We start from the raw sequence: 23,867 nt of genomic DNA, 5'->3' as shown, positions 1-23,867 counted from the left end.
CAATCTGCTCTATCTAAAATTAATGCAGCTGTTTCTGCTTTTGTCAACATGAGAGTGCTTTACTTTTTGTCATTCTATATAACTATATAGTTTCATTTTCTTTCTTTCTTTCTTTTTTTTTTTTTGGACAGGGTTTTATGGGCCTGAAACTCACGAGGTAACCAAGATTAGCCGCAAACCCATGAGCCATCTCAAACTACAACCAGAGCCATGTGCCACTACTCCCAGCCCCCTTCTGCAGTTTCAGCTGGCACGGAGGGTGACTCCTGTGTCTTCCTGACTTTTTGAGGGTCTCTCACTGAATAACTCAACAATGCTGTCTAGCTAAAGAGCTCCGGGGGTCCTCCTATCTCCACGGCGCTGGGTTGTGCATTGTGCAGACGTGTCCCTGAGCCCCACTTTTACATGCATACCGAGGAACAGAACCTGTGTCCTCATGCTTGCGGCAGAGGACATTTACCGACAGCCATATCTCTACCCTTTTTCTGATCATGACAGGGTCTCTCTCGCTCTGTGGACCAGGCTGGCTTCAAACTTCCAGCACTGCCCCTGGGTGCTGGCATCACAGGCCTGTGCCACCATATTCAGCTAAAACTTCTTCCCTTACGCTTAGTGGCATCCTGCTATTTGCACAAATGTATTTACAATGAATGCACATCCACTTTTAAACAATACCGACGTTTATAACCATACCTTTACACTAATATCTCCGGTCCCCCTTATCCTGCGTGCCACCGCTCTCATGCATCTTATGCGTGTAAAAGCATGTACAAATACAAATACGCATGTGTAGTCACATGCATTATTATTTCTAACACTGTTAGAGCAACTAAGATTTTTAAAAAGCTTCTATTTTTATCTTCACTTATTCTCCTTTTGATCTATCACTTTCTTCTCCTGACCTGTCTTGTAAGGCAGACAAACCGGCACAGCTGCCTCGATTTGCCGTTACCCGAGACAGGACATTTCCTCTTTGCCTTTGATGTTTCATGGAGACAGAACCCAGCTCTTTAAATAGTCCGCTCTGCTCTCTCCCTCCCTGTATCATTTCTGAAGTCAGGAATAATCATTGACAGATTAAATACAGCTCTATTTTGTAAGCTGAGAAACAGGCTTAGAGAGGTGGGGGACTCTCCTTCCTTCCGCCCAGCCCCCTTCCAACCAGTCCTCTCTGTCACCTCATTTCCCTCCACCACTGGGACAGTCACAGCAGACTGCACGGGCAATTCACCATGACACCTAGGACAAGGTGAGGGACCTTTGTGAACTTCAGTTTTGACCTCTGTAAACTGGGAATCGAAAGGTTTCTGTCCCCACAGGGCCACTGAGATCACGTGTCAAGCATGCATAGGTGGACTCTTATTGTTATGGCTCTGCCTAGCCCTTAGCATCCTGCCTGCTAATTTACTTATGTTTCTTTTTCCAACCTAAGTTTCTCCTCCTTGCCTAATCAGATCATTTTCTCCAACCTGTGAACTTCCTCAAATTTTCAATTACTTTGCAAAGAAATCTATCAGAAGGACTAGAGTGAGATGACAGGATGGATGACGGACACCTGGGGGCCTACCCCTCCGCCATAAACCAGAGAACATTCCTTTGGAACTTTCTGGTATCTCTTCAAATTCCCAGTCCTCTTCCCAGAAACCATCCCTTCCCAGTCTGCTTTCTGGAGGATTTTCATTCTGTTTTATTCTGTTAGCAGTGCTAGAGAGGGTCTCACCTATGCTAGACTGACACTCACCACTGAGCTACACTCCCAGCATCTTTTGTTTGTTTGTTTGTTTTGGTTTGGTTTTTTTTGTTTTGTTTTTTGAGACAGGGCTTCTCTGTAGCCTTGAAGCCTGTCCTGGAACTAGCTTTTGTTGTTGCGAGAAAGTTGTTTGTTTGTCCTGGCTGCCTAGAACTGAAATAATCACACAGAGACTATATTATTTAAATCACTGCTTGGTCCATTCGCTCTAGCTTCTTATTGGCTAACTTTTACATCTTTACATCTTACAAATTTAACCCATTTCTATTAATCTGTGCATCTCCACAAGGTCGTGGCCTACCAGCAAAGTTTCAACACGTCTGTCTCCACCCACGGCTCCATGGCTTCTCTGCCTCTGCCTCCCTTCTTCCTCCCAGCATTCAGCCCAGTCCTCCCTGCCTAGCTCTGCTCCACCATGCCCTGCTCTGCTATAGGCCCAAAGCAGTTTTTTATTCATTAACGGTAATCACAGCATACAAAGGGAAATCCACATCACCTCCCCTTTTCTGTTTAAATAAAAAAGAGGGTTTTAACTTTAACATAGTAAAATTACATATAACAAAACAATACTGAACTTTATAACTATATTATTACTATCTCTGTGAGTTCAAGGCCAGCCTGATCTATAGAGAGAGTTCTAGGAGAGCCAGGGCTACAAAGAGAAACACTGTCTCAAAAAACAAACAAACAAAAACAAAATTTAAAAAACTGGAATGGCACCATCTTCCTAACTTCCCTTCCAGTGTCCCCTGGGATGGGCGTTGATGAGACAATACCTAAAAATAACACTGGGGTTTCCCCAGCAGAGCGCCCAGAACACTGGTGGGCTTCGGGTGGTAGCAAAAGTACCGTGGAGTCAATCCTGGGACCTGGGGGAGCAGAAGCAAGGAGCTGCTGTGTCCAACAGAGACCTTCATTTCTTTATCCCTATGTGTGACTTAATCTTTTTTTCCCGTTTACTATATATGTCAATAGGAAAAAGATCAAAAAATACAAAATTAGATGCTCGGATCAGTAACGAGTGGGAGCCTGGATATGTACTCTCACGTCCTCTCCTGCCTGCTTTTGGAGCCTTGGGCGCTCTCTTAGCAGTTTCTAGTCTCCAAAGCCACCTGGACACAGCCTGAGAAGGCTGGAAAAATCCTAACACAAGTACAAAGGAGATTAGAGAAAGTGGCAGTGTCTGCACCCTCCCTCTGGCGCACAGAAGCCTACCTCCGGCTTTCTCTGCAACAGAGGCTGAGGCAGGAATGTGCCCCTCCCCACCCCCAGCCACGTGCATGGCTCCCAGTTAGGAGACAGACCCCAGTTGTCCGGCCAGCTGCCTGGGAGTCTCCAAGTCTAAAATTAGCCTGGAGCTCTCCACCCAGGCAGTTCCTCCTCTCAGCTCTGGCAAACAGGGCCTTGCGGTGAGGTAATGACTGGGAGCTTGTCTGCCCTGCCCCAGGCAACTAGGGGTTAGGGAAAGGCACACAAAGCAACCTCCCACCCTTCCACAGTGGTCACCAAGCAGGCCACCTGGAGTTTGACAGCTCTGTGGTTGCTCTTGCTCCACATCTGCAGAGGGCGTCACACTTAGCCCGATTCTGAGCCCCAGGTACTGTAACCAAGGGGAAAGAGGGTTTGCTGAAAATTTGAGATGTGCCAGGGTTTCACCTTGTGCCGTTGGCATCATCATTACCATTAAATAGATCACTGCAGGGATGCTCATCAGACCAGCCACCTAAACTGAGCCAGCCTGGAGGGGAGAATTCAGAACTACTACTCCCCATGAGATGCAAGGGAAATTGGCTTTCTGGATGGGCACCTCTGCCAAGGGCTTCTTCCCCGTGGCTGCACCCATGACTCACTAACTCCTACTTCTAATTCCCCCCACTTCTGATGGTCTGGTCAAGCTTGTGGCAGGAACTGCCAAAATTAGTGGGCAATTCCTCAGCCAGTCCCTGAACAGAAGTCTTCCCACTCCCGAGCTAAGCACACAGCAGTGTTTATGTGATGGCTGACCAGCAGGCAGGAGGAACAGAGGGCGAGGCCCTAGAGGAGAGCCCAGTCCAGTTTACAGCTCACAAGTTTAGGGGGGAGGGCTGTGAGATTAATGACAGTGGTGACCAGGACTTACAGAAATGTCCCCAAGTCACTGAGCCTCTTCATCTAATGCGCCCCACATCAACACCCAACCTTTAGCCTTCTTCAGAGCCACCTATGGGAGGCTTCCTTCCTTCCGCAGCAGGGGGGGGGGGCTGTCTCAGGACAGGAGTGGGCCCAGCCCAGTCTTCCATCTCACTTGAGTGTGGCAAGTTTACAGAGCTAGCGGCTGTAAGGAGGCGGGACCTGAGCCCAGGCATCTTCCTTAGTCTTCTTTTCGCTAATCTCTCTCTGGCCACATTCAACTCAAGGTACGGAAAGCTGAGACAAACACCATTTCTCTGAGGACAATGTCAGAGTTAGATAAGACCAGGAATCCTAGTCAGACTGAGCCCCAGACAGCAAAGAGCAGGACTGACTCACTGTTCATATCAGAACAAGACTGGAAATCTAGCCCATGATGCCCAGTTCTTCTGTGTGCTGGAAAGAGGAAAGACTGATATCTGCTCCTGCCACACACATACTTTTTCTTTTCTGGGGTGAGGGGACAGTACTGGGGAGTGAGACGAGGGCCTCAAACATGATGCCAAGCGAGTGCTTTATCACTGAACTATACCCACAGCCTCTTTTTTCTTTTCTCTTTTTCTTTTTAGGCTTTATTTGGTACAGGGTCTCCTTAAGTTATTCAGGCTGGCCTTGAATTCACTTTGTGCCCCGCGCAAGCCTTGAGCTTGCGATTCTTCTGCCTCACCTCCCCTGGTAGCTGGGATAACAGCTGTACACTGTTTTTTAAGCCAGTTCTGAATATCAGTCCCATCCTATTACTGCTTGAGACAGACCCCAGGATCCACTGCAGTTACACGTGGTAAAAGCACACAGCTGCCATTAAAGGCCCAGGCCAGGAGCCAGTGGCAGGGCTCCGCGGCAAAGCATTTGCCACCAAGACTGATGGCCCAGGACCCACGTGGTGGAGGGAACCAACTCTCATATGTTGTCCTCTGATCTCTACACGTGTGCCGTGGCACGTGCATACACACATACTCTCACACACACATACATGAATAAATAATGATTTGTAAAAAGGCTTTCCAAGGAGGAGGAAGGAAGAGACAAGGAGGAGCTTAACACTGAATGGGCTCTGTTCTCGGGACTGGAGCCTAAAGCAAAGGAATCTGTCAGATGAAGAGCGTCAAGTCTTCGTCAAGTTTTGACCTGCCCCTTGCAACATGAGACTTCAACACCAATAGGAACATCTTTGCAGGATGCTCCCAACCACTAATACCAAAGCAGGTGTCACGAGAGAAATTTCAGGAAAGCCACACATCACCGCTAACAGCCGCTGAGCTAGAAACATGATCCACTTGCAACTAAGTGGCAGTGACTTCAGCTGCCTCACTGGTACGAAAAGATAAACACCCGCTGAGGTATTGCTCAATTAGAGTCCTTGGCATGCATGATGCACCGGGTTGCATCCCCAGCACTGAGGAAATAAAGCATCACTTAAGGTAGAGGTTCTCAACTTTCCTAACACTGTGACCCTTTAATACAGTTCCTCGTGTTGTGGTGACCCCCCAACCACAAAACTATTTTCATTGCTACTTCATAACTGGAATTTTGCTAGTTTATGAGTCATAATGTAAACGTCTGTGTTTTCTAACAGTCTTCAAAGACCCCTGTGAAAGGATCATTTGACCCCCCCCCCAAGGGGTCGAGAACTGTTGACTTAAAGGGAGGAAGAAGAAAGCATTAGCAAAGAAAGGGGAAACGAGAAGGCAGAATGACGATCACTAACTGGCAGGGGGGAAAAATGTATCAGGAGTTCGGAGTCCAATTCTCCTATCTGCTCAAGGCCTTGAAATCTCCACTGGTAAAGCCCTGAAGATGGGCAAACAGATTCCATTTTAAAGGATAACTCAGACCATTCGTTGCAATGCCTCCGTGAACCGTGTTGAGAAGGATCCTCAGATTATATAGAGGCTCAGTCAAAGAATTCCACGTTCTACCGTGGATGTCTGTCTGCCATGGTCTAGAATGAAAAACACAGATAGCAGTCATCTCAAAAACTTTAATCTCTAAAATTTGGGGCTTGCGAACATCCTTATGATGTATTAGAGACAGCCTTGAAACCAAGCAAGGGAGGCAATGAGGAGCCTTATAAACCCACCACAAGGCTGGAGATGTAGCTGAGTCTCTAGATTGTTGCCTACCAGGCACAAGGCTCTGACTGGCATACGCCTGTCATCCCATTACTTGGGAAGCAGAGACAGGAGGATCAGAAGTTAAGGTCATCCTCAACTACACAGAGAGTTTAAAGGCCAGCTTGAGCGCCACGTCTCTCTGGGAGGTAGGGAACTAGTACCCACTAATAGCAGGTGGCATCGTGGCAACCTCAGAGGAAGCATGAGCTTTGCCAGCTTGAGTCTAAGGTGACCACCTGCCTCTTCAGCTGCCCCCACGAATGTTTACAGAGCAATGAGCTGCCCTGACGAGATACTCAGGAGTCTCTCAGGCTGTCAATACAGGAGACAGACCCAGATGATAAGCCTCACATAACTGTAACAAAGTTCCAAAGAGGATAAAGTCAGCTGATTCTGAAACAGTCAAAGAAGGCTCTGGGTAGGGGATGAAATCAGAGGATGGGCAGGACTTGAAAAGCAGGCAGAAGGGATGAAATGACAGCAGAACACAGCATGAACAATGGCAAAGATGTGAGACAAGGCTAGCCCAAGGCTTCAGGATAGCCACAGGCCCCTGCACAGCTCTGCCCTCTGGATGGGTGCAGCCGGTTTATACGCTCCCTCGTACAGGCACTCTGAATAGCTTCCTCGAAACTAAAGGAGGTCTAGTTAGCTCCCATCAGTCAGACTCCAAGTGCTTACCAGAAAACTGGGTGAAACTCTTAGGAAATTACCGCCTGAGGATTCCGGGGTCAGAGGACTGAGTAACTCCCCAAGATAGGATGTGGAATTATTTAAGGGGTGAACAAACTTCTGGAGAAAGGGACTACAGTTTCTCCATGAGATTCTTGCAGGTATACACAATCCAACAAAGTGTTAAAAATCTCTGTACCAGGGAGCTAAACGGGGGGCAATTCCTAAGTACAGCACTCCAGAAATTCATGATCTCTTGGGGGAAGACAAACCCAGACAGAAATAACTCTGATGCAAGCAGACTTTGATAAGTGCACTAATGGAGGCCTGGGGAGCGCTGTGAGGGAACGGGAGCAGAGGTTAATTCCAGCCAGGCTTTCAGGAGGAGAGGAAGGACCCAGCCCCACCCGGACTTGTTTTGGGATCCAGGTTTACACTAAGATGGGTCTCTCTCCAGACCCAGAATAACCCTGAGTAGAGAGCCCAGAGACAGCGGCTGGCTCTTCCTGCCAGGAGGTAAAAGGGCAAAGCTTCAAGGACGGCAGGGAGGGTAGAAAGGAGGCACTGAAAACCAGCCCCACCTTCGTTCTGTCCTTTTCCGTCGTCTCCCAGGCTCCCACTGTCTGAACCACTAAAGGCCTTACTTAAATCTCCACATGGATCAGGCACTTCATCATACCCTGCTCCACTAAGACACCTGCTTTCAGAATGTCACCTCTTGAGAATCCCTTTCTCTTCCCTCCACGCAGTCACTTTGGGCCACTCTTGAATTTCAGTAGCCATACATACTATGCTCCCAGTGCAGAGGACATTGTCTGGTGTTTCACAAGTACTCAGGAGGTGTCTGCTGAATGCTGACTTGTCTCCGATCCCTTAACACTGCTCTCTGGGACTAGTGCAGTGCCCAGATCCCAGATGAAGACGTGAGAAGAAATGAAGCACTTCCTTCTCACAAGAACACTTTTGAGATACTGGACAGATACAGCATCCCTTAATAAAAATGATCAAGACAATGGAGCCAGAGAATCCCATCTGAAGCCCGTAATGTCATATTTTCTCCTTTACTACATCGACTCTGTCACCAAACTCTATCACATCTTTCCTTGGGATGGCTCAGCTTTTTTCTGCCTCCCTTCAGAGCTAGACACTCGCTGCCTATCCTTGGAATCACTATAATAGCCACTAGGTGGTTTGGGTTTGAGGAGGTCATTTGTCCGTTCGTTCATTCATTCATTCATTCATACATTCGTTTGAGACAGTGTCTGGCTATGTCACCCTAGCTGACCTGGAACTCAAAGATCCACATACCTCTGCCTACTGAGTGCTGGAATTAAAGGCCCATGCCACACACCTGGCTACTGATTTAAGACAGGGCTGTAGCCAGGCATAGCGGAGGCAGAGGCAGACAGAGATCTTTGTGAGTTCAAGGCCAGCCTGATCTACATGGTGAGTCCCAGAACAGCCAGGGATACATAGTGATACCCTGTCTCAAAAATAAATAAATAAAATTAAAAATTTTTTAAAAAAGACAGAACTGTACCACATGGGCAAAGCTGACCTCAAATTTGCAGCACCCTGTCTCAGTCTCCTGAGAACTGGGATTACAGACATGTGGTAGCATGACCAGCTCTAGATACCTATCACAGCCACCTTGTAAACTTCCAACATCTTTATCTACAGTTACGTCACACTTCCTGGAACACACAAAAATTCAATAAATGTCTGAAGAATTGAAATACAATTTAGTGGATTTTTTTTTTTTGAGACAGGGTTTCTCTGTGCAGTCCTATCTGTCTTAGAACTCACTCTATAGAGCAGGCTAACCTCATACTCACAGATATCCACCTGCCTCTGTCTCCCAAGTGCTGGGATTAAAGGTGTACACCACCACCGCCAGGCTAAATTAGTGAACTGTTTAAAGGGGCCTTTCATTATCTCATACTCCTGCCTAATGGAATTTATGCTGCTACCCCACCCCTTGCCAAGTCTGAACTCTGCAGAGTGGCATTGAGACCTCACATGAGGCCGCTCACCTTCATCCCCCCAACCCCAGGCAAACCTCTGTGCAACAGGCTCCTCAACTGTTCCTCAACTCAACAAGCTGGTTCCCTCAGCTGTCACTTAACTAATGCTATCTGCTTTCCACAGAAATATTCACCTCTGCATGCACGTGTACGCATATGCACACACATGCACATGCATATACATATACACACACACACACAATCAGACAGTAGAACTTGAAAGCTCTAGCTAAAGGAGGAAGGTCAGCTGGCTCAGTACCCACCAAGACCCAAATTTGGTCCCAGCATCCACATCAGGCTGATTACAATCACAAGTCCAGTTCGGGGAAGTCCAAAGCCATCTCTGGCTTCCATAGGCACTCACATGGACACACAGGCAAACGCAAACAAAAAAAAAATGATAAAAATAAATCTCGATGGGCTGTAGTGGTAGCACACACCTTTAATCCCAACACTCAGGGGGCAGCGGCAGGTGGATCTGGGAGCCAGTCTGATTTACAGAGTTCCAGGACAGGTCAGGACTATACAGAGAAACCCTGCCTTAAGAAAACAAAAAGAAAAAAAAACCAAACAAAATAACAACAAAACAAAAAACTCTTAAAAGGGCACTTAAGTCAAAGGACTTCTTCAGAAAAATACACCAAAATGATGTTTACAAATACTGCATGCAATATTACCAGCTTCTTTTTAAGGACACAGCTAAGTCCTTCATAATCTCTGAGGACCAAAACATAAGGTATAACCATCAGAGCAGCAAGCAGATACAGGCCCCTTAGTTTGGGAAGCAATATTAGATTGTGAAGTTGTTTACAACTGACAAAAAGCATACAATTAATATAGCATTTTAAGGGAACTAAAATTGTTGAGGTAGAATTAAATAAAACTTATAGAGAAAAAAAGTCACTAGACTGAAAAGAGAATAAAATTCTCCCCCTTGGGCTCTGCCTTCAGTCTTCCTCCCTTGTACAATAGTCACAGATTCTGCTGAAAGTCATTCCCTGGGCTCTCCCATCTCCACCCCCATGTCCCACTCAGCCAAAATGGGAAGGAAGGAGACCCAAGAGCTGAGAACTCTGGTTCTGGAGGAAGACCTCAGGGTCCTCACTCCCTCTGCCAGTCTTGGACCCAGCAGTGGCTGGGACACCAGCTGAGCTCGCTGCACAAGGAGGGTGCGTTTGAGCACTGCCACACAGCTCTGTGAGCTCTGGTTGGCAGACAAGTTGGAAAGGGTGGATCAAGGCATTTGTAGGGAGATCTCAGCAGAGAGATCTTTAATCCTCAAGGCAACAGCTTGTATTGAGACCACACTAGAGATGACCTCGGCCAGAGGCTCTGGGAAAATGGTCACCACTAAGAGTTTAGGCAACTGAGTCTTCAAGACCGTAACCAGAACACTAAACGTGGCTGTCCCCTCAACTCCTAAGTGACAAGGAAGAGTTCCAAACCTACTCCCAAAGAGAATAAAGCTAAAGCCTTCAAATTTGATATCGTTTTAGCTCAAATTTATTGTTTTAATGGTTAATCTTCAACTTGACTGGATTTAAAATCATGTGTACACACACCTGTGCTGGTACGAAAGTGTTTCCAGAAAGACTGGATGGAGGAGAAAAGGCCCAAATAACTTCAGGTGGCCCCATCTCATGAGCTGCTGTTCTAAAACTGAATGAAAAGGAGAAAGCAAGCCGGGTGGTGGTGGCGCACGCCTTTAATCCCAGCACTCGGGAGGCAGAGGCAGGCGAATCTCTGTGAGTTCTAGGCCAGCCTGGTCTACAAGAGCTAGTTCCAGGACAGGAACCAAAAAGCTATGGAGAAACCCTGTCTCGAAAAAAAAAAAAAAGAAAGAAAGAAAAGAAAAGAAAAGGAGAAAGCCGCAGAGAACCAGCATCCTTCTCTCCATGTTCTTGAGTGGAACACAAAGACAGCAATTGTCCCCACGGCCTTAGCACCAGCACGATGGACTAGCCAAAGAAAGCCCTTCCTTCCTCTCCCTGTCACGTTCCTGTGGCTGAGACAAACACTGTGGCTAAAAACAACAGGTCACGGTCAACCACGCAGGGAAGCCCAGGCAGGAACCTGGAGGCAGAGACCGTGGAGGAACTTCCTGACTCGTTGTCTCTGGCTTGCTTATCTACCTGTCTTATGCAGCCCTGGCTCCCCATCCAGGGATGACCCCTACCTCCCACTTCAATCACAAAGCAAGAAAACTCCCCCACAGACGTGGCTGCTGGAAGCCAATAGAAGCAATTCCTGAAGTGAGGGTCCCTCTCCCAGGGTTACCCACTATACTTCCTCAAGTTGCTTCTGACAGCTATTTTGTTACAGCAGCAAGAAAAGTAATTAATACTGTTCCTTCTAAAATTTTATTCTTTGTTTTTAAATCATTTAAATTTATTTTATCTAATTTATTACCCATAACAAATCAGAGTTAAGATTTAAGTTATTTTTATTTTATTTTATTGCTTGAGACGGGGTCTCACTATGTAGCCTTGGCTGGCCTGTAAACTGTAAACTCACTTTACTTAGATCAGGCAGGCCTTGAACTCATAAAGTTCAACCTACCTCTGCCTGTGGTGGGATTAAAGGCATGTGCAGTCACCACTAAAATTTAAATTAAAGTTACTGTGAAGGTTCCTGCCTTCCAGTGCTTTCCACCCTCAACACGCAGTCCAGACCACCAGTCCAGACCACGCAGCACATGAGAAGCTGCTGCACCCCATCGCCTGTGCTTCCCTGTCCCGCTACACAAACAGTGCTCAGTCTCCCAGCCGTAGGTGCTGAGCAGGGACGGCTGGGCACAGGTTTGTCGCAGGCTAACATGAAGAGGCATCTGGCCAAAGGACCAGTTGAAGACTGCAACCCATGCCTGCCTGGGCATTCTCCCTTCTCGCAGACTGGAAAGTTCAAGGAGGAGGAGGTGGGACCCAACATTCCCTAAGCACTTAACTCCTACCGGCTCTACCTAGGCACCTGTGTGTGGTAGGCTCATTAATCTCACTGTAAGAAGGAAAGCTCTCCATCAAGCAGTGTGACCTCTGACCCAGATGAGGCATCGGAGGCTTGGAAAGGAATAATTACCTTACTGAGGTCTTCACTTGGTGAATAACTGGGATTAAAACCCTGCCTTGCCTTCAAATTCTGCATTTTTCCAGGAACCATCAAGGCTTTATTCCATTCAGCGCGCCACAAAAAAAAGTAAATGTTCCATAGACATTTTCCCTTAGCTTTAAAGTGAATCATCTCCGTTACCAGTCAAGATTTGCAAACTGAAAACTGAAAAGCACGCATCATTCAATTTCCTGGGTGCTTACATAGAAAATCTCTTGGAAGTCCTCTCTCCATCCCTATCCTCCACCTTCCTCTCCCTCTTTCCTTCCTTCCTTATTTATGTTTATTTTATGGACACTGATGTTTTGCCTGCATGAGGGTGTCAGAAGTCCGGGACTGGAGTTACAGACAGGTGTGAGCTTCCACGCGGGTGCTGGGAGCTGAACAAGGGTCCTCTGGAAGAGCAGCCAATGCTCTGGAACTGCTGAACCCTCTCTCCAGCCCCCCTACTCCTTTTAGAAACAATATCTCACTGTGTAGCTCTGGCTGGCCCAGAAGTCACTATGTAGACCAGGCTGGCCTCAAACTCATAAAGTGCATAGATTAAAGGTGTGCACAACCAGATACCTTTTGGTTTTAGTTTGGTTTTGATTTTTTGAGACAGGGTTTCTTTCTCTTTGTTCCCCTGGCTATCCCAGACCAGGCTGGCCTCAAACTCAAGAGATTTGCCTGCCTCTGCCTCCTGAGTGCTAGGATTAAAGGTACCACTTGGCAATACTTTTTTTTTCTTCCTTTCTCATCCTTCATCCATCTTCTAAGGGCCTGATTCTACAAAGTATAATTTTATCTACACAGGTAGGTAACAGGACACAGGACAGCCTCTGCTAGGTCATACAAAAACATGGTCTAAAAGAAATGAAGGCCAAGTACAATGTTGCATTCCTCTAATCCCAGCACTCAGCAGGGTCAGGAGGATCTCTGTGATTTTAAGGCCAGTCTAGGTTATATAGTGAGGGCCTCTTCTTTTTTTAAAAAAAAAGGGGGGGGGATGGGTGCTGGATATAAGGATAGAATCCTGTAATCTCAACATTTGAAAGACGGAGGAAGGAGAACCATAGGTGAGCTATCTGAGGAGACTATCTCAGAAAACTGCAAAAAGTAAAAGGGTAAGAAATTGGAGGACGAGGCAAGCAAAGGCTCTTCCCTGGCCTGTTTTCTCCGCTCTTCAGAAAGGGAGGAACCTCTGCTGTCTGTGATTTTATGGCTCTGTCAGGCACAGGCTTCATAGCAGACATAGTTCATCACCTCCATGACTTCTCTGTCACTCTCCTGTCTTCCTCTCAACAGTTAGGGTCAAGGCTAGAAGATGAGTTTTCTAGCCCAGCAGTGGTGGTGCACACCTTTAATCCCAGCACTTAGGAGGCAGAGGCAGACGGATCTCTGTGAGTTGGAGGCCAGCCTGGTCTACAGAGCTAGTTCCAGGACAGGCTCCAAAGCTACACAGAGAAACCCTGTCTTGAAAAACCAAAATAAAAAAAAAAAAAAGGAAAAGGAAGAAAAGAGTTTTTAGCCTTGCTGGCTAGTGCCTGGATTGTGTGGCAAGCAGTGCTGCCAACCAGCTCACTGAACTTTATTTACTTATTTTGCAGGCTTTTTCCCAATAATCTCCCTGTAGGAGTAGCAGATCAGAGGCAATTTTTAAATGTTCCTATGTATACCGTAGCACTTTTATTGATTTCTTGATTAAGTTAAGTGGCTTGTAAGAACCCCAGACTGTTAAGAAGGTATAAACTGGAAGTAGTTATAGGACAGAAAGAAAGTAATAGAAAAACACAGATCTGGGCACACTGCTCTGTAGTAGAGGGCTTGATTAACATGGGAAGTTCTGGGTTCCATCCCTAGTGCTATACAGGGAAGGAAGGAAGACTCAGGGAGGGAAAAAAAGGAGGGAGGGAGGGAGGAAGGGAGGAAAGAAAAGAGGGAGGGAGGGAGGAAAAAAGGGAGGGAAGAAAAGAGGGAGGAGGGAGGAAGGAAGGGATGGAAGAAAGGTTATAAATCATAAAATCCCTTCCACTTGGGCTGGAGAAATGGCTCAGTGGTTAAGAGCAGTGCCTTGTCTTCCAAAGGTCCTGAGTTCAATTCCCAGCAACCACATGGTGGCTCATCTGTAATGAGGTCTGGTGCCCCCTTCTGGCCTGCAGCTATACACACAGACAGAATATTGTATACATAATAAATAAATAAATATTTTTTAAAAAAAATCCCTTCCACTTTTGTCCAGGTGAAGGAAGAGTTAAATTCTAAGGCTTTCTAATGACAACACAAAGGGAGAAACCAGGGTAGCTACACAACTGATTTGACCAACAAAAACTAAGCTACTCAAGAGAAACAGTAACAAGACTGGAAAGAAACACTTTGGGGAGTTTCACAATAAAAGCAACAACCCCCAGCTCTACCCCACAGCAGCTCCCCAGAGGCTGTATCGTGACACAGAGCAGCTGAGTCCGGAGCCCTCCTCATCCCCTGGTGACTACTGTACTAGCCCAGGACAGTGAAGCTGCGCATGTGCCTTAACATGGTCCGGCTAGAGAGCTGTCTTTTGGAACAAGGAGTGGTCACTATTTTCAGAATCATAAAGAATATTTTAAAGTCAGGCATGGTGGCACACACCTGTAATACTAGTACTTGGGAAGTAGAGGCAAGATCAGGAATTCAAGACCAACTTCAGGTACACAGTGAGTTTGAGGCCAGACTATTACATTAGACACTGTCTCAAGATAATCTGTGTGTGTGTGTGTGTGTGTGTGTGTAACTTGTATAATAAATCACATATTGAATGATTTCATTTATATGATGACATAAAAAAGTAGTCTAAGTTCATCTATGCTGGTGCCAGTGATTCAAAGGGAAGTCCAAGGGGACTTATAGAACTGTTTCTTCATCATGGCTGGCTATGTTGATACATTGTTTACCCAAGTTGGACACTTATAGAGCAACCCCCCCCCCCCGTGTGTGTGTGTGTGTGTGTGTGTGTGTGTGTGTGTGTGTGTGTGCAGCCTATCTGTCTTTCATCAAAGGTTTTTTAAAAACTGGAAACTGGGGAGGGAGATGGCTCAGTAGCTAAGAACATGTATACTGCTCTTGCAGAGAATTCAAGTTGGATTCTTAGCACCCACATCAGGTAGCTTATAACTGCCGATATAACTCTAGCTACCATAGGGGTATGATACCTTTGGCATCCACGACCACACAGGCAAACATAGGTGTAGTGTTACAAAGTCATAGCTTAAACTCCAGTGTGGCAACAAATAATGAAGATGATCATTTTTGTTTATCTAATGGATGTTTCCAACATTAGAAGAACCTGAGTTAGAGACACAGCTGTTGTAAAGCGCTTGCCTAGCACGCAGGAAGCCCGGGCTGATCCTCCGCACCACATAAAAGAACGGGGTGTCGTGGAGCACATCTTTAATCCCAGGTGTCAGATTCATTCAGGAAGTAAAGGCAAAAGGACTAGAAGTTCAAGGTCATCCTTGGTTACTTCGGGACTTGGAGGCCAGCCTGGGATACATGAAACCCTGTCTAAAACGGGGGGAGGGGGGAGGGGGGGGGACAGGACGGGACAGAAAAGCAGAACCTGTGAGCATAAAAAACTAAAGGCCTATCACGCTTTGTTCAGAATACACAACCTATTCATTCAGTCTCACACCTTTTGTATATATATACCATCCAAACTCATCTGTCCCAGCAGTATTCTTTTGAGTTAGTTAATCTATAAACCTACGAATTAGGTCTATTGAAAGGTCAAAGGTCAAAGAAGAACTGCATCGAAGTGTAAATGTGTGTCTGACTTAGTTTAGACGTCACCGTCTTGGGACATAAGGAAAGTGCTTGTGGAAAAATTTTACAGGGGAGGCGTTTGAGACTGGTGGAACTGGGTAGACACTAGGCTGTGCAGCAACTCCAAGAACAGTCTCCAGGCCCCCTTCCAAAGCAAACTCCATGGCGGCTGCTCTGCTCTGCTCCATAAAGCTCAACCCTAGAGGGCCAGGGCCAGATTCTGTGGCCTGGAAAATTACTGCAGTGTACCTTCCAGCCGCCAATGAAGCAGCACAAAATCGGCCATTTCAGAAGACCCTGGGCTGCAAAGTCGGAGAATCACGCCCTTTACAAACCCAAGGACAGGGAGTGTCTGGCAGCTCCAGTGTGGCAGAACTCAGAATGAGGATCCCCGGGTGGAGAACAGGATGAAGCTGGGGATGCCTTGCCAAGATACCCGCTGGCTCCATGAGGACAGGAACGAGGAGGGCAGGTAAAGGACAGAAACAAATAAGGGCAGTCTCCTCTAGCCAACACCACCCACCTGCCTGCCAGGACACACTCAGACAGCACAAGCAGCTCAATTCTTTTCTTTATTATCATTTTTGTTCTCTCTCTCTCTCTCTCTCTCTCTCTCTCTCTCTCTCTCTCTGTGTGTGTGTGTGTGTTCTCTTTTCTCTTCTTCTTCTTCTTCTTCTTCTTCTTCTTCTTCTTCTTCTTCTTCTTCTTCTTCTTCTTCTTCTTCTTCTTCTTCTTCTTCTTCTTCTTCTCTTTTTTGTACTTTGAGACAGAGTTTCTCTGTGTAACAGGCCTGGCTGTTCTGGAACTCACTTTGTAGACGAGGCTGGCCTCTAACTCAGAGATCCACCTGCGCCACCACTGCCCAGCAATTCTTTTATTTTCAATTATATATATAGAGGTCTGTGTTTGTGCACACGAGTCCAGGTGCCCTCAGAGGCTCTGATCCCCTGGAGCTGGAGTTACAGGCAATGTGAGGTGCCCAACAAGGGTACTAGGAACCAAACTCAGGGCGTCTGCAAGAAGACTGTGTGCTTTTGAGTGCTGAGCCATCTCTCCAGCCCAAACCACTCAGTTCTTATCGTTGACATTCATATTCAAAGGCATTGTGTGATGGTACACAGGAAAAGAATTCCTGGGTTTTATCTTTGGATTAGCCACTGGTAAGTTAGTGTCTGCTAACACAAATTGTCGGGTGCTTTGAAATCTCCAACTGCACAATGGTTACCAGGGGTGTTTAGGCGAGTACCTAGAGTGCCTAGTACGTGCCCAGAACTGAATACTAATGTGAAGGGGCCCACAGCAGCCAAGTGGTATAACAAATGCCAAGGTACAGCGAGGCAAGCAGAGCACAAAAAAGAGTCAGTGGATACTTGGGAAAGAACAGTGTGGCAAACAGCAGGAGCTGTGCTGTGCTGTGCCCTCCGCCACTGCGAGGTTCCTCTCCAAGCCATCCTATCCCTCCCTTGCCCACACATCTGCCTCATTTGCATCTCCCTGCCAAGCACAATTCTCGGATTACCAGTCTGCCCTGGGTTACCTCTGCTACAGGAAGTTTCTGTCCTTTCTAGTAGAATGGCTGTGGTGATATGGGAGCAACTTGTCTGTCTGACATCTGTGGGTGTCCCTCCCTCCCTGAGTCGACTCAAGCCAACCAAAATGATAAGGGCCAACTGGAAATGTGGGGCAGAACTTAGAGGCAGCAAAAGACAATTAGTTCCCTAAGCTTGAGAGGGCTTTGGTGTCCAGCAGGTAAGCCTGGTAGTTGGGAAGGAATATGCCAGGTTCAACTCTGAAATAAAACCAGTATGAGCACTATCTCTCTGTGCTAGCTTTGTACCAAATGTCATCTATCGGCTCTGGCACCAAGTCGACCAACTGCAAGTCCTTTCTATAACCTAGAAAGCATCTTAGTGCAACCTCTGCCCTCTGAAGAGCCTTACCAGATTCCATACGAACAAACGGATATAACTAGCTAAAGTCTATGTGAGTGGAGAACCCTGAACAGTCTGCTCTCGGGGCTGCTATCCGTCCACCGCACATCCACGTAGCTTCACCAGTTACTAAAATGCTGAAAGACTTAGGTGCACATCTGAATACACTGTCACCTGGGGTCCTCTGAGCACCACCACTACAGCGATGACATCTCTGACCACCAGTCATTTAAGGGTTTATGGGATACGTCCAACACCACTACCCATCCTCAAAGTATTATTAAACAGATCTTCTATGGCCCTTGCCTGTCCCACACAGCAATGTTATTCTACCTAAAACTCCTAACTGCTTTTCTGCTTTTCGTGAACTAAATGCCACGTTTCCCTCTTACTCAAAGTCTTGCACAAGAGCTGCGATGAAGCTCACCCTTCATTTACCTACACACCTCTGTCTCACCACACTCAGCTGCTCAATCTTACCAGTTTACACTAACTTTTCCCTGGCTCCTGGTGTTGGCTGCCTGTGAGTAGCCTTTTTTCTATTCTCCATTAGAATCTTCTTTTTCCTCCTCTCAGGTTTTTTTGCTTTGTTTGTTTGTTTGTTTCACGTAGCACAGGCTGGCCTTGAACTTCCGACCCTCCTGTCTCCAACTCAGAATGCTGTGATTGCAGGTGTACAGCACATCCAGTTCTTTATGGGTCTTAAGAATCAAACCCAGAGATGCATCCACACTAGGCAAGCATACTACCAACCAAGCTACCTCCCAGCCTCAATCCATCAGAATGTTTCTAGTCTGTGCATGCTTCGCATCAGTAAGTACACCGTGAGCATGCTATCCTGGTAGAGGCCAAAAGTGGGCACTGGATCCTGTGTACTGGAATTCAGATCACTATGAGCCACCATATTGATCCTGCAGACCAAACCTCGGTCTTCTTCAAGAGCAGCAAGGGCTCTTAACCCAAGGGCCATCTCGCCAGACCCCACATATCAGAATTTAACTAACTCCTTACCATCTCTTAAATGTCTCTACTTCTATGAAATTATCTGAAAGCTGTATCCCGTTTTCAGAAATATCACTGCAACATCTACCTTCTACTTTTGAAATTTTTAATTAATGTTTGCTGGATAGGGTTTCTCTGTGTAGTTCTGGCTGTCCTGGAACTCACTTTGTAGACCAGGCTGGTCTTGAACTCAGAAATCCACCTGCCTCAGCTTTCCAAACACTAGACTAAGGGTGTGTGGCACCACCACCCAGCCTGATTTTTTTTTCATGTCAACACCTTGTCCCACTCCTAGACAGAAAGTTATAGAACACAGAGACCATTATGTGCTGGCTAGTTTTATGTCAACTTGACACAGGCTAGTGTGGAGAGGAGAGAGCCTCAACTGAGAAAATGCCTCCATCAGATCAGGCTGTAGGCAAGCCTGTAGAGCATTTTCTTAGTGATTGATGTGGAAGGACCCAGCCCATTATCGGTAGTGCTATCCCTGAGCTGGTGGTCCTGAGGTGTATACGAAAGCAGGCTGGAGAGATGGCTCAGTGGTTAAGAGCACTGGCTGCTCTTCCAGAGGACCCAGATTCAGTTCCCAGCACCCACATGGCAGTTCATAAATGTCTATAACTCCAGTTCCAGGGCTTCTGATATCCTCATACAGACATATATGCAGGCAAAACACCCATGGACAGAAAGAGAGAGAGAGAGAGACAGAGAGACAGAGAGAAAGAGAAGGAAGAGGAAGGAAGGAAGGAAGGAAGGAAGGAAGGAAGGAAGGAAGGGAGGGAGGGAGGGAGGGAGGGAGGGAGGGAGGGAGGAAGGAAGGAAGATAGGTTAAATCACGTGCAACAAGCCAGCAAGCAGCAACCCTCCATGATCTTGGCATCAGCTCCTGCCTCCAGATGCCTGCCCAGACGTCCTTCAGTGATGGACTGTGATGTGAAAGCGTAAGCCAAATAAACTCTTTCCTCCCCAATTTGCTTTAGGTCAAGGTGTTTCATTATAGCATTAGTAACCCTAACTAAGACGCCATATCTTGGTCATCATATCCAAACAACCTAGCACATTGCTTTGTTTGAGCTATGTATTAAACAAACACGACTGGGTGAAAGGCTGTGATCATTTCGGCCAAGAAACCCTCTTCTATTTGTTAATAATTTTAGTTATTTTCCTTTAAAGCTATCCCAACAGTGGTTATATCTTTTTCTGCATATGGAGCCCAAATTGCACACCATCCATATCTTAAACTACCAGGTTATTTTGTGAAGACGGAGCAGGAAGTGTGCTCCCCTGTCATTACTTTGCCACCCTAGAGTTTGGGACTGCCATCCTCTGTACACTTTTCCAGGGCTAAACCAATATACCTCACACAGGGACAAGCAAATGACAGGCTCTGGGCACTGGAGGCCAGCCTCACAGATGACACGAAGGCAGGTGGTGGGCTGAGCTGGCAGAGATTGCTAGAAAGTGGCAGGGTGGCTCGTTGGGGCTCTGGTGGCTGTGGTCAAGCCCTGGGTACAGCTGGGAGGGGCAGCTTTACTACTCTGGTAGCTCTTGGTATGCAGGGTGTGGAGGAGGGAACACTAGCAACCCCCTTCCTACTTCTCCATTCCTACCTAATTCCCTGCTCCTTCCCAGAGGAACAGCTCTGAGCTGGGAGTAAGACACAGCATAGGAGGGAATTTTGATGCAAAACATCTGGGCTTCTTAAAACAAAAATAAAAAAAAAAAGTTTAGGGAACAAGTATAGCCATCTTTCAAATCTCACCCTACCTCCCCCCACTCCCCATCCCCCCCACTCCCCCCACCCCACCCCCGCACCATAAAGAAATCAAGACCGGACTGGGACACATGTCACAGCTGATGAACTTTAGAGTCCTAGGAATCTAAGAAGAGGGAATCGTGACCCTCAGTGGCCAGGCTTGGGCTCTTGTTAGAAGTCACAACAAGGACCAGGCATGGCGGCACATGTCTTTAACTCCAGCACTGGGGAGGCAGAGGTAGGTGGATCTCTGTGAGCTTGAGCCAGCCTGGCCTACAGAGTGAGTTCGGGGACAGCCAGGACTACACAGAGAAATCCTGACTCAAAAACAAAAACAAAAAAAACAAAAAAAAACCAGAAAGAAAGAAATCACAAGGAGAAAGACAGACTATCTGACATACACCCACTGTCAGCACTGGGGAAACTGAGGCAGGAAGATCTTGAAATCAAGCCTAGCCTGCAATATAGCAAGCTGCAGATTAGCATGGGCTACAGAGTGAAAAGCTGTCTCAAAAAGAAAAAAGAAACCACAAGGAGCACAAAGTCAATTTTGGAATAAGAAGCTGGGAACATATTTTTGGAGAAGGGTCAGTTTAGAAAAAGAAATAATTTTTTTAAATAAAAGTTTAAAAGCCCACAAGTCAGATCCACCGAGGAGAGAAACACAACAGATTCAGAAACTGGTATAAAGAAGCCAGCAAAATCCAGAGGCTAGAAGGGAGCCAGAGTGCAAGCTTTTATTATTATTATTATTATTATTATTAATTATTTTATTACGGCCAGCTGGGCCTGGTCTTGGACCAGAAAGCACTCCTGAGGTAGAGGAAAAGTGAAGAGGAGGGATGGCAACCACTGACTTCAGGACCACAGAGCAACGGCTTTCCTGTCTAGTGTATAAAGAGTACCCCCAGGAACCATGCCGGCAAAGGGTGTTCCGAGCAGGAAGTGAATTCAAGCCTCCCCCACCCCTACACACTCCAAGGAAACTCAGCCACCTGCACCTGGGTGCAGGCTTCTACAAAAAACAAAACCTGAGGAGGGAGGCTGGGGTCAAGCGAAGAAAGAATTCTAAGTATGGCTACATGCTTGCATCTCAGAGCAACCTTCTTCCCCAGGTGCACCGGCTCTTTCACCTCCACAGTGCTCAAGAGACAGAGACCATAGTCTCTTATCCCAACTGAGAGGGGCCCTGGAGACCATGTAGGCCAAATCCCTCCTTTCCTCTTGATCTCTAGCTACATATAGTAGCTTGATCTCTTGCGACAGCCAGTCTCCTAGCTCACAGCTAGAATTATGTTCTTTGCCACAGAGAGGTTGGGCTATAAGCACACGTCTCCAAACCGTCCCTGCTTAGACAATAATTTTTTCTGAGCCACAATAGACAAAAGACCACATCCAGTTGTTGACCAAAGTATCTACCAAGAGGGTATTTTTTGAGATTCCTTAAGCAGAAAAGCGAAATCCAGGCAGAAGATAAATGCGAACTTCCTCTTTAGGCTTGGGAAGGGCACCTGACCCTTCTGGAAACTTCTCCACTCCTTTCTGGCTACCATATGACATTTAACTTTGTTAGGCTAATCAAAAGTATACTGGAAGTCACTGTGGATAATCATACCTATTGAAGAAGGGAAAGGCCATTTCCTCCCGTTTTCCTAAGCAGAAACGTGAATGCTTTGGTGAAATAAAAAATGTAAGTAGGAATCTACCCATGGCAGGGTCGCCTTGAGAGGGATCTAGGGAGTTTGTTAGATCCGCGGGCTTTGCAAGGGCTTCAAACACTGGAGGAGGCAGTCTGGACGAGCGGAGAACTACGCATTCAGTAGGTGGGATATTTGGAAACAGTGGCGCACGCGATGCGGGAAGACCAGGCGGCTCTCTCGAAGGTGTAATTGAAAAAGAACCCCAGAAATTTCAGCCGGAGGGGAAACAGGGAGCCAACCACACACCAGCAAGCGGAGGGCAAAGCTGGGGCGGCGCCGACCGCAGCGAGCGGCCGAATTGCGCCGCAGAGCCGGAGCCCGCGCTCGCTAACCACGCGTTTCTGTTCGCGATGCCGCACGGTGGAAGGCTCCCCAAACCTCTCCCGGCGCTCCAGGAGCCACGAGAGCGTCCTGGTCCCACTCTGCCCTGGGCAGGCCAGAATCAGGGACCCACGGTGGGCCCCACCAGCCAGGGTCGCGGGTAAAGCGAGGGGCGGCGCTGGCACCTGGAGCCTGTTCGGAGAGGCGGATCCCTGCCCCGGAGCGCCCGCCCACCTCTGCCACCTCCTTGGGCCCCCGGCTCTACGTACTGCGATTCAGGGGGTTTCCGCCGGCCTGGGCCGACGCCACCAGCTCCAGATACAGAGTCCAGAGTCCCACCGACACCACGGCGAGCAGCAGCAGCAGTCGGAAGCGCCTCCTCAGCAGCTTGATCGGACGCAGGAGCAGCATCAGCAGCGCGGCGCGGGGGCTCCCCATGGCTCTGCGCCCGGCCGGCCGCCCAAGCACGGGCTACCCCGTACCCGCAGCCCCGACCCGGCTCCGCCGCTCAGCGCGGCGCGCAAGAAATCTCCCCCGGTCGCTCTCCGGCCGGCCGGCGGCTCATGCTCCGCGCGCTGGGGTCCCTCGGCTGCGCGGGCGTCTCGCAGGTCTCTCTCCGGCCGCGGAGCCCGGCTCCTCCTCCCCAAGTGTCCACTCCACGCCTCTCCTCGTCGCAGGCCCGCCACTTCCCTCCCTCCCTCCCCGCTCGCTCCTGCACCCACCCTAGGAGGCTCTCCTAAGTGCCCGCGGGCTCCTGCGCTCGCTCGCGACAGTTAGGGCGCTTTCTCTTCGCTCGGAGCTTTACCTTACACCCTACCTGTCCCGCCTCCGCCTCGGCCCCGCCCCCAGGACAGGTGGGCCCTGCCCCCTAGAGGCAGAGGGCTGGCGAGAGGTGGGGCCAGAGAGCAAGTCCCTGGTGCAGTCACCCGCTTGGGGTTAGGTGGGAGGGTGTGTGGGAGGGTGTGTGGGATGTGTGATAAGGGAGATTTGAGAATGAAAGAAGATTCGAGTTAAGACGTGGGCTCTGTGACTGAAGGAAACTCAGGCACCGCCAAGATATTTGAGGGTGCTCCTTCCGAAGCTGGTGTGGAGTTGAGACTCATTTTTGTTAGAGTGACCTGGGTGACCTTGGCCTCTAGGCCTTTCTCTGTCTAGCCCCAAGGGACACGTAGCCTTAACTCTGTCTTCCAAGTCAAATTTGAATACCGTTCTTTCCTGGTCACAACTACACTCTGAAAGGCACGGGGGAGGGGGGGCTTAACAAGGAGTTTCCCCGATTTTGGGTGGAAGTGATGTTGGAAAACTTAAAAAAGAAAAAAAGACTGGAGGTGCAACTCAATAGTAGAGCACATGCTTGGCTTGTAGGAGGCCCTGGGTTCCATTCCTAGAACTATAAAAGAAATAAGGAAATGAAGAGTGAGGCGAGCTGTTGTAGAGATGGCTCACCCATGGGTGTGTGATGCTCTCTACAGGACCTGAACTGGGTTCACCTGCAAACCTAACTTTCTCTGCTAGCTTCTGCTGCTGCAGCCTCCGCTCATGT

General features: G+C 47.8%; 1 protein-coding gene across 1 annotated transcript in view; it reads right to left on the bottom strand.

Moving 5' to 3' along the window:
• B4galnt3 (beta-1,4-N-acetyl-galactosaminyltransferase 3) overlaps positions 1–23,155 on the bottom strand; it is a 106,046-nt gene extending 82,891 nt beyond the window's left edge. Inside the window, exon 1 of the mRNA XM_075982929.1 lies at positions 22,594–23,155. Coding sequence (XP_075839044.1) covers positions 22,594–22,762 — 169 coding nt within the window. The 5' untranslated portion in view covers positions 22,763–23,155. The remainder of the gene's footprint in view (positions 1–22,593) is intronic.
• Positions 23,156–23,867: the final 712 nt, after the last annotated feature.

Source organism: Microtus pennsylvanicus, chromosome 8 (genome assembly GCF_037038515.1).
Source record: "Microtus pennsylvanicus isolate mMicPen1 chromosome 8, mMicPen1.hap1, whole genome shotgun sequence".
Lineage (NCBI taxonomy): Eukaryota > Metazoa > Chordata > Mammalia > Rodentia > Cricetidae > Microtus > Microtus pennsylvanicus.
This window is presented reverse-complemented; position numbering and strand designations above follow the sequence as displayed.